At 40.9% G+C, this 10,479-nt stretch overlaps 1 protein-coding gene across 1 annotated transcript; it reads left to right on the top strand.

Moving 5' to 3' along the window:
- Positions 1-616: 616 nt before the first annotated feature.
- fam167b (family with sequence similarity 167 member B) lies at positions 617-6,084 on the top strand. The gene is made up of 2 exons (XM_065288182.2): positions 617-1,026; positions 3,551-6,084. The coding sequence occupies exons 1-2, from the start codon at positions 733-735 to the stop codon at positions 3,812-3,814; spliced, it is 558 nt and encodes a 185-aa protein (XP_065144254.2). The 5' UTR covers positions 617-732; the 3' UTR covers positions 3,815-6,084.
- The last annotated feature ends 4,395 nt before the right edge of the window (positions 6,085-10,479 follow it).

A 10,479-nucleotide genomic window follows, 5' to 3' on the forward strand; every position in this document is an offset into this window, starting at 1 on the left:
TCACAGCCACAAGTCTCTCTCAGTCAGTGTAATTCCTCACCATGGACAGAAGATGGCGACATTGTGACGTCAAACAATTGGTGATATAAGTGAGTCTGTAAAGTTGCGTTGTGTAGCGCGTGTTGTTCACATAAATAAATTAAATTTTTAACATCTTAGATTTTTGTGAAATTAAACAGTTTATGAAAAGCGCTCTGTAAAAAGGCTTATATCAGTGCTTTTAAAAACAATGATGGCCTAACCTACAGTAGGCTATGTGAAGTTTATTCCACGTCAGAATTTCACAGCCAGAGGCATCAACGACTTAAATGATTTAAAATACGACACACAAGCATAAAACAGTAATAACTAGAAATCAAGAGAATATAATATGACTTATCTCTATAATATTTTATTGTGTAGAAATTGAGTGGGTAAATGTTGTGGTCAAAAAGTTCACAGCCACTGTCTAGATTAAGAGTTTCGGTGACCCTTTGACACTTGAATAATCCCACCTGACCACGAAATGTCGCGTCTAGAAGAAACACGAAAGTTTAGTGGTCTAAAGGTCTCCACAGCAAAACTGATAGTCTGTTATTAGCCTGCAGAACATGGGCGGTCACTTTTCTCTCTATATAAACATTAAGCACAGCACTTGATATTAATCACGCGTGCACACGATCAGACAGAGTGCGCGTGTCTGAGCAGCTCCCTCCAGTCTCGCGCACTTATAATGAAAACAGAGCTACAGTGATGGAGTTCCGAGAGCTGGGAGCAGACGAGAGCTCGGAAGGAGAACCGGAGGATTTGGACAGTGTGAAAGCTCTGACAGAGAAACTCAAACTCCAGACACGCAGACCATCATACCTGGAGTGGAAAGAGCGACTACAGACGCGTCCGTGGACCACGAATCCTGCAAATGTCAGCTCAGCATCTGTGGAGAAAGACACGAATCTACCCGACGTCTGGAAAGATGGGATGCCTTATAAAAACATATGCGGCTTTGATACGATAGACGACGCTTTGGAATGGCTCAGAATCGAGCTGGTAATGAATCTTTTAATATGATTTTTAAATAGTCATGATCTGTGTACAGAACAGGATCAATTAAGTAGGCCTATCTGTATGTCTATATATGTACTTAAAATGATAAATTAGGTATATCTGTCTGTCTGTCTGTCTGTCTAACTTAATATGAACTATTTGTCTCTATATCTGTGTAATAAATAAATAAATAGGGTGAAGTATATGTCTGTCTGTCTGTCTGTCTGTCTGTCTGTCTGTCTGTCTGTCTGCCTGCCTGTCTGTCTATTATGTACCAAAAAGGATAAATGAGGTAAATCTGACTGTCTGTCTGTGTAATAAATACATCAATAGGATCAATTAAATGTATGACTGTCTGTCTGTCTGTCTGCCTGCCTGCCTGTCTCTCTGTCTGTCTGCCTGTCCCTCTGTCTGTCTGCCAGTCTGTCTGTCTCTCTGTCTGTCTGTCTGCCTGCCTGTCTCTCTGTCTGTCTGTCTGTCTGTCTGCCTGCCTGTCTGTCTGTCTCTCTTTCTGTCTGCCTGTCCCTCTGTCTGTCTGCCTCTCTGTCTGTCTGCCTGCCTATCTCTCTGTCTGTCTGCCTGTCCCTCTGTCTGTCTGTCTGTCTGCCTGCCTGTCTCTCTGTCTGTCTGCCTGTCCCTCTGTCTGTCTGCCTGCCTGTCTCTCTGTCTGTCTGTCCCTCTGTCTGTATGCCTGCCTATCTCTCTGTCTGTCTGTCTGCCTATCTCTCCCTCTGTCTGTATGCCTGCCTATCTCTCTGTCTGTCTGTCTGCCTATCTCTCTGTCTGTCTGTCTGTCTGCCTGCCTGTCTCTCTGTCTGCCTGCCTGCCTATCTGTCTGTCTGTCTGCCTGCCTATCTCTCTGTCTGTCTGCCTGTCCCTCTGTCTGTCTGTCTGCCTGCCTGCCTGTCTCTCTGCCTGCCTGCCTGTCTCTCTGTCTGTCTGCCTATCTCTCTGTCTGTCTGCCTCTCTGTCTGTCTGCCTGCCTATCTCTCTGTCTGTCTGCCTGTCCCTCTGTCTGTCTGTCTGTCTGTCTGCCTGTCTCTCTGTCTGTCTGCCTGCCTGTCTCTCTGTCTGTCTGTCCCTCTGTCTGTCTGTCTGCCTGCCTGTCTCTCTGTCTGTCTCTCTGCCTGTCCCTCTGTCTGTCTGCCTGCCTGTCCCTCTGTCTGTCTCTCTGTCTGTCTGTCTGCCTGTCTCTCTGTCTGTATGCCTGCCTATCTCTCTGTCTGTCTGTCTGCCTGTCCCTCTGTCTGTCTGTCTCTCTGTCTGTCTGCCTGTCCCTCTGTCTGTCTGCCTGCCTGTCTCTCTTCCTGTCCCTCTGTCTGTCTGCCTGTCTCTCTGTATGTCTGCCTGTCCCTCTGTCTGTCTGTCTGCCTGCCTGTCTGTCTGTCTGCCTGTCTCTCTGTATGTCTGCCTTTCCCTCTGTCTGTCTGCCTGTCTGTCTGCCTGTCCCTCTGTCTGTCTCTCTGTCTGTCTGCCTGTCTCTCTGCCTGTCCCTCTGTCTGCCTGTCTCTCTGTATGTCTGCCTGTCCCTCTGTGTGTCTGCCTGTTTCTCTGTATGTCTGCCTGTCCCTCTGTCTGTCTGCCTGCCTGTCTCTCTGTCTGTCTGCCTGCCTGTCTGTCTGTCTGCCTGCCTGCCTGTCTGTCTGTCTGTCTGCCTGTCTCTCTGTATGTCTGCCTGTCTCTCTGTCTGTCTGCCTGCCTGTCCCTCTGTCTGTCTGCCTGTCTCTCTGTCTGTCTGCCTGTCCCTCTGCCTGCCTGTCTGTCTCTCTGTCTGTCCCTCTGTCTGTCTGCCTGTCCCTCTGTCTGTCTGCCTGCCTGTCTCTCTCTCTGTCTGTATGTCTGTCTGCCTGTCTCTCTCTCTGTCTGTATGTCTGCCTGTCCCTCTGTCTGTCTGTCCCTCTGTCTGTCTGCCTGTCTCTCTGTCTGTCTGCCTGCCTGTCTCTCTGTATGTCTGCCTGCCTGTCTGTCTGTCTCTCTCTCTGTCTGTCTGTCTGTCTGTCTCTCTCTGTCTGCCTGTCCCTCTGTCTGTCTCTCTGTCTCCCTGCCTGTCACTCTGTTTGCCAGTCTGCCTGCCTGTCTCTCTGTCTGTCTATACATGTACTAAACAGGATAAATGAAGTAAATCTGTCTGTCTGTGTAATAACTAAATAAATAAATATGATCAATGAAGTATATGTCTGTCTGTGTGGACAGTTTACTGTAGTGAAAACTAAAGTATGCTTAAATACTAAAGTATTTTTTCATGTGGATCAGGATTGAGGTCCTATAATTCTTGACATGTTTCATGCAGGATTAAATGCCACACAGGTGTTGAATTAAAATGTGAACTGGAGCACAGTTCTGTGGATGTGTGTCACTCCTTGTTCTCAATCATTGTAAGATTATAATGAATGCTGGTTATCAAAGACTCTGTGTTATTAGCTGTATTGCATGATACTGTGTGTGGTAACCCCACCATCCGAGTTTCTATAAGACAATTAAAATACTGTCAGGTGTCTATCTCACACTCGTTCTCTCTCGTCCTCAGAGAGAGATGCAGATGCAGGATAACCGCCTCGCACGTCAGTTGATTCGCCTGCGGGGAGAGATCCACAGGCTGAAGGTGGAGCAGGTGTGTCACCGTCACAAAGAGATGCTCGATGATGCCACGTATGAGCTGGAGGAGTGTGAAGAAGAATCTGATCTGCTGTGTGACATCCCCATGAAAGCCGCCTTCGCTCTGTCCACCCCTCTTAAACATCTCGGCCTCACCAAGATGAACCTCAACTCCAGACGATTCTCCCTCTGTTAAGATGATGTGGATGTTCCTGTAGCTTTGTTGTTTCATGGGTTTGATTCCCAGAGAACAAATGTACTGATAAAATGTATACAGTAGCTGGGATGCACTGCAAGCTGCTTTGGATAAAAGCATCCGGTAAATGGATAAATGTAAATGATCTTGACTCCGCACACAGTTTTGGTAGATTTCTGGTTTTCTTCTCATTAAAGTCTTGTAGTTTGCTTGGGGGATCATTTTTCTTTACTTATCAAAGTGGACGCAACACAGGCCTGACAACAGCATGTTAATAAAAACATGTTTGTGTACATATAAAAGTATGTGAACCATGTGAGAATCAGGAGGAACCTGCTTCAATGTCACAAGCCATGTAATTGGCACACAGTAGCATCAGTGTCCCTGACTGCTCCGGGGAGGAAAAACTCCCAAATGGCAGTCATGCGGGAAGTGTAAGTTGTATACAGGCATTCTGTCTTATCTCTTAAACCCAAAAATAACCACACTGGAAGTGTTCAGAGATGCAACAGACGGCTAATCTCAACCTTTGTTCTGTTCACTGTTATATTCAGCTCACTGTTCGCAGGGGCGGTAGGTCGAAAATATCTTGCAGTTTTAGTTGTGAGGTCAGGGAACTTTGTACTGGGGATTGGGAAACTTTCATTGACACAGTGAGGTCGTGAGATTAAAATGAGCAGCTGGACATTTAGGATTGACTTTTGTGCATGTAATAAAGTTCATGCAGCCCATTCTTATTAAATGCGTATAAATAGAAAAATCGTGCAACACATACAGCAAATTCCTATTTTGCATGCATATGATATGCCAGTCATTCCTCGTTTACCTAATACGCCACATCTTTTTGTGTCGTTTTATTTATTAGCTTCTCATTTGTTTCTGTTTTTAAACCATTGTAGCTTGGGGTAAGAGCACTCATCTATATAAATGACTGGATTGCGCAAGACGTCAGAATTGTGACGCCACCGCGCCGCCATGTTGGTATGCCCAAACATTCTATTAAATCAATGGACGTTATCAGATTTTAATGATAAAACATTACTTTACTAGTCTCCATTTTTATATCTGAAGTCTCCCTGTACATTATTACAATGCAAACGACCTAAGAATGTACATAGTTATTAACTGAATGTTTGACATTTTGCTTTAAAAAAAGTAAATTACTATACATTCATCTTCATTACAGTTTCAGATCAGCAGACAGACCGTGGCATATTTAGTATTAATGACAAACGTGCTCATTCTGAAATCTAAATAAATAATTATGCTTTGTACCGTATGTGCATGCAATTATTTGCTGTTTTTTAAAATTATGTTACCTTTACAAGTTACGTAAACTTATTCAGAAAAATGACGCTGACTGTGTAGCTTACTGTCAAAAAACTTTATTTATACCCGTGTCATTAACAGAATGCAGCCGACACGTTTTTTTATAATCCCTTATCCTGCCCGATTAAAACATAAACATTGCACCAGAATTAACCATTAATTTATGTACAAATATCCTAAAAAATTAATATTGTGTGACTGATACGCAGTAAAGCGGGTAAATTTAGATGTAAGTCAATGACGCCCTCTGCCGGTTGGGTATACCAAGATGGCCGCTCGAACTCTGCGCTGGCTTCACCTCACGCTGTTACGTTAAGCGTTACATAACTCCAAGTGACCATGGTTTTAAAATTGGCAAAACATGAAGAAACTTTTATATTAAAGCAAATCCCAAATCTAACCCAAACCCAAGCGACAATGGTTTAAAAAACAAACATAAAACAACATAAAAGCTGTATAGGGTACTGGCATATCATGTGCATGCAAAATGAAAATTTGGTGTATGTATTGCATGACTTTTCAACTGCATGTTATTTATATGCATTTCATGAGAATGGGTTGTCTTTTGTCAATTGAAAAACCATAGATTTCTTCAGACTCAAGAGTGCCTTCATAACTTGACTTGAAGTTTAAATATGCCTTAAGAAATTTTGGTTGTTATAGTGCTGCATTAAAAATGCAATATGCTACATCATGTGGCATTTTAATTAAGGTTATAAAATATCCAGTTTTCTTTAATTGAAACAAAAAACAAAGACTGAAATCACCAATTAACAATACAGATGCTATAAAGTTATATATTTTTTAAGTTAGATGATGTATGAAAACAGCTTGTTTACTGTAATTCACTCATATTTATAATACACTTTGAAATGGTTTATACTTCATTGTTGCTTTATATTTACTTAAAATTTTGTAAATAAACTCCATTTATTGCCTTATTATGTGATTTATTTGAGATATCCGATTGTGTTGTGATGATTTATGGTTGCGTGTTTTATCAATGCTGTTTATACAGGGACACACAACAGCTGTTATCTTGTTTGTTCAGATGTTTCCGTCTCGCGAATATCAGATAAACCCACAGGGTCTTTATGAAGATTAATCACACGATTGCAAATGGATGTATATCAGATGTATAGCAAGTGTTTCAAGGATGTATTAGGAAGAATAGGCGGTATGAATCGTACAATGCACAACTTGTTTCGTTAGTTGCGACTGCTGTCACTGTGACCGGACCGTCTGACAAAAGGGACCAATGTCACTGCCAAGAAATGATCTCATGCTATAAATACACAGAGAGAGAATGCATGAGAGAAAGAGTCTCAGATGTTAAAGGCTATGTAATCTTTCCTAAAGAATCGGTTTCCATTGAACATCTCACCCGAGGGCTTCCTACAAAGAGACACGTGCTTAAAACTATTTAGGCCACTAGAGAAACAATAAAAGGTTTCAGTTTTATTCCAGATACAGATCCCCCCAGGGCCTATTGTAAATCAACCCCTGCAAAAGGAAATGAGTTTTTCTAAGAAGAGTTTTTCTTCGTTGTTAAGCTAAAGTGAAACCATCTTGATAACCCACTTTGAACTTGTGCCAAAATGTGTCAACAATGAAAGGTGTCTATTCTTCTGGTTTTACATTTTATTCATACACGTGAAATGTCAGGGCTCACTTTTCATCTTTGGTAAAACCTATCTGCAATGTCCAAAAACAATAATTTGCATAGCCTACATAAATATTCTGATTTGCATGTAATGTGGGTTCAACTCATGCTACACAACATGAACAACAGCATTTAAACAGTCTAATACATTTCATGTTGTTTAAGACCTAACGTTGCGCTCTGTAAAACTCATTTTTTTGTGATTAACTGTTTTCTATATAAAATCATCAATAAAATATCCTTAATCATGTCAAAGATTAAATTCTATAGCCGGAAAATACACATAAAATGCGTCTGGGATTTGTTCGGGATAGTTTGATTTTTGGTTCATTCTCAATGATTTTCCGAAATCTGTGCGTGCATTCACATACATATCGTAAAGATCCCATAAGACACATGACGAATTTAAAGTCCTATATTCTGTAGGTTTTTTCTACAGTCTGAAGTTTGCTAGTTATCGTGATAAACCGTGTGCATGTATTTTTAATCATAAAGAGCATTTAATGCGCTGTTCTGTCATGCTGGTGAATGATTTCAGCTTCAGCGCGGATAATGACGAGCTCCCTGATCTCAACTTCAGTCCAGTTTGCCGACATTTCTCGAAGTGAATATTGACCTGCGTTTAAATCTCTGTGTGAAAGAGCTGAACCATAACTTGACAAGCACCTCACAACAAAGCTTTTAAAAGCGGCTAAAAAAGTCAGGCGGACGCCTACTGACGGCTTTTTTCAGCTGAGCGCTTTGGTTACTTTAATATTTCTGCTTTGTTTATTAGTCGTTAAACGATGTGCTGGTTGGTTGTTGTAATGTTTATCCTGCCCCTCATCCGCTGTGATTGGACGGCTGCAGGGGCGGAGTGGGACCAAAATATCTACCGGGACATTTCGTAGACCACCAGCCCTCCATGGTAGAAAAAACAGAAAGAAATGACTACACAACATGAAATACCAAGTGTTATAATAATTATTATTTTTAAAAGATCTTTAAGTCAACAACAGTCCCTAGTTTCAAGTAAGCTAAAGCTTAATTTGGTTGCCAAGCAGTTTCTTATAAAATGATTAAGCCTATAGGAGAGAGGGATGTTTAATGTGACAAAATGTCAGTCATCGTGTGATAACGAAAATATAAGGAGGCCTGGACTACTTGTTCTGAGCATGTTGTCAGTGAACAGGCTGTATGTTGGCTAAGTTGCAGACACTCTGTAACAAAAACGTTTTCACGAAAACCTAGGGTATGGCAAAAATTCTTCGTACAAGAAGGCCATTCTCAAATAACAAATCTATGAAATCACATATGTGTACTCCATCAACCTGTACAAAATCATACTGACTGCACGGATGTACACTTACTGACAACAATACGGAAGCAATACAAATGAAAAACAAAAATAGAAATCATGGTTGTTTAAAATGTTTTTCAAATTTTGTCATTCTTAACTAAGTGCAACTCCAGCTACAGATAAACTAAAACAAGATAATATCAAAACAAAACATACTGTGACATCCCTTCACAAATCTTGTCATTGCAACCGCCAATAAACACTTATAAACACACAATAAAGACTTTTAAATGATGTGATAAAGCACACGTAGTTAACCAACTAAGACTATAACACTAGTAAGTAAAACAGGGCTAAATGCAAAAACAAGTCTTACCTTTTGTAGTCGTGCAGTTTTCATTCCACAAGTGGCCATATTCAAAAATGCGCGCAAATAATTAATACAATTCACTTCGACTGCGCTACAATTTCCCAGTGAAACAGAACATGTATATTTATTCACAGAGAACAAATTATATTACTTCTGGAATAATGTATGCAATATGCATAGCGCGAGTGTGGGGGAGAACCAAGTCTGTTTGAATGTTAAAACAAAAAAGGAGTTTACTTGCGAAAATAAAGATTACAACAGCAGCAGTCATCATGAGACCTCCTGCAGGGGAAGGTTGGGGAACCCCAATGTTCGACTTCAAGCTGCGCTGCAAGAACGACAGGCTGATGACATCAAAGTACCGCGAGGGTGAGTCGAGAAATAATCGGAAGAGTTTGCTTTTGAACCGCTCTCGCAGCACGTTGATGTCATCCGCTTGTTGGTTCCTATGTTATAGCATAAAGTCGAACACACGCGTAAATTATCCCTATTAGTGATGTACCAATGTTCAGATATGTTCTACTAAAAATATTTAAAATTAGATTTAATGAGCATCATTATAGCCTGTTGATTTCTGGTGTTTTGTCTTATCTGTGGGTGAACGAGGATAAGCTTTTTTTATTGGTTGTTGCGTTAAAATGTACCCAGATACAACAGTGCTATTTTCTGATTGGCTATTGTGTAGCCTCTTTCTTTTTTTTGATTGGCTGTTAAGCTGCACTCTCGACTGGAACTCCAGGGGAGACGGCTTCTTGATAGAGCGGTGCGGCCAGATCACTGATCTATATAAATGACTGGATTGCGCATAGAACGCTTGACGTAACTGCGTGAGGTGAAGCCAGCGCAGAGTTCGAGCCGCCATCTTGGTATACCCAACCGGCAGAGAGCGTCATTGACTTCCATTCAAAATCATGATCAAAATTTACCCCCTTTACAGCGTATCAGTTACACAAGGTTAATTTTTAGGATATGTGTACCGTAATTATTTGTTAATTCTGTTGTTATTTGCAATGTTTGTTTTAATCGGGCAGGATAATGGATTTATAAAAAACCGTTAATGTGAGTGTGTCTGTTGCATTTGTTAATGACACGGGTATAAATAAAGTTTTGTTTGACATTCAGCTACACTGTGACGGCGTTATTTCTCTAAATAAGTTTGGGTAACTTGTAAGTTTAGATAACATTACAAAACTAGCAAATTATTGCATGCACATATGATTATGTATTTAGATTTCAGAATGAGCACGTTTATTGTCATTAATACTAAATATGCTGCGGTCTGTCTGCTGATCTGATACTGTAATAAAGATAAATGTATAATAACTGTTTAAAACGCAAAATGTACAGCTTTCAGTAAATAACTATTTACATGCTTTGGACGTTTGTGTTGTAATAATGTACAGGGTAACTTCACATATAAAAACGAAGACGAGTAGAGTGATGTTTTATCATTAAAATCTGATAACGTCCATTGATTTAATAGAACGTTTGGGTATACCAACATGGCGGCGCGGTGGCTTCACAAGTGTGACGTCATGCGCAATCCAGTCATTTATATAGATCAGTGGGCCAGATACATTTTGGGCGCTGCGGCATATTAAATATTTGATTAATAGTTTTTCTGCGTGAGACCGGCCCTCAAAACACTACCGGCCCACCGGGAAAAGTCCCGCCTCTCCCGATTGCCACTCCGCCCCTGGACGGCTGTGTGAGAACTGACATTGACGAGCTGAGCTTTTCACACAAAGTTGAATATTTTTCAACTCTCGGTGCTCAGCGCTGAGTGCGGAAAAACCACAGAGCATCGGCTTTCAGCGCGGAAAAAAAACGCCAGCTGCTGGCTTTTTTGAAAAGCGCCATACGTCAGCTGCCGATGTTAATGTGAAATTAAGCTTAGATGGTCCTTATCTAATAAGATTATGAGTCTTTAACCTGGATATCACAGAGACGCAGTCACATATGTATTTAAACACATGCATTTCTATGCAGACTTTTATAAATATAGCATGATATTCAGTTCATAT

This window comes from Paramisgurnus dabryanus, chromosome 17 (genome assembly GCF_030506205.2).
Source record: "Paramisgurnus dabryanus chromosome 17, PD_genome_1.1, whole genome shotgun sequence".
In the NCBI taxonomy this organism is placed as follows: Eukaryota; Metazoa; Chordata; class Actinopteri; order Cypriniformes; family Cobitidae; genus Paramisgurnus; species Paramisgurnus dabryanus.

Coding starts and splice junctions, on each gene's coding strand:
- fam167b (XM_065288182.2), top strand. CDS start 733: ATGGAGTTCCGAGAGCTGGGAGCAGACGAGAGCTCGGAAGGAGAACCG. Junction 1,027..3,550: donor AATGGCTCAGAATCGAGCTG/GTAATGAATCTT, acceptor TCTCGTCCTCAG/AGAGAGATGCAGATGCAGGA.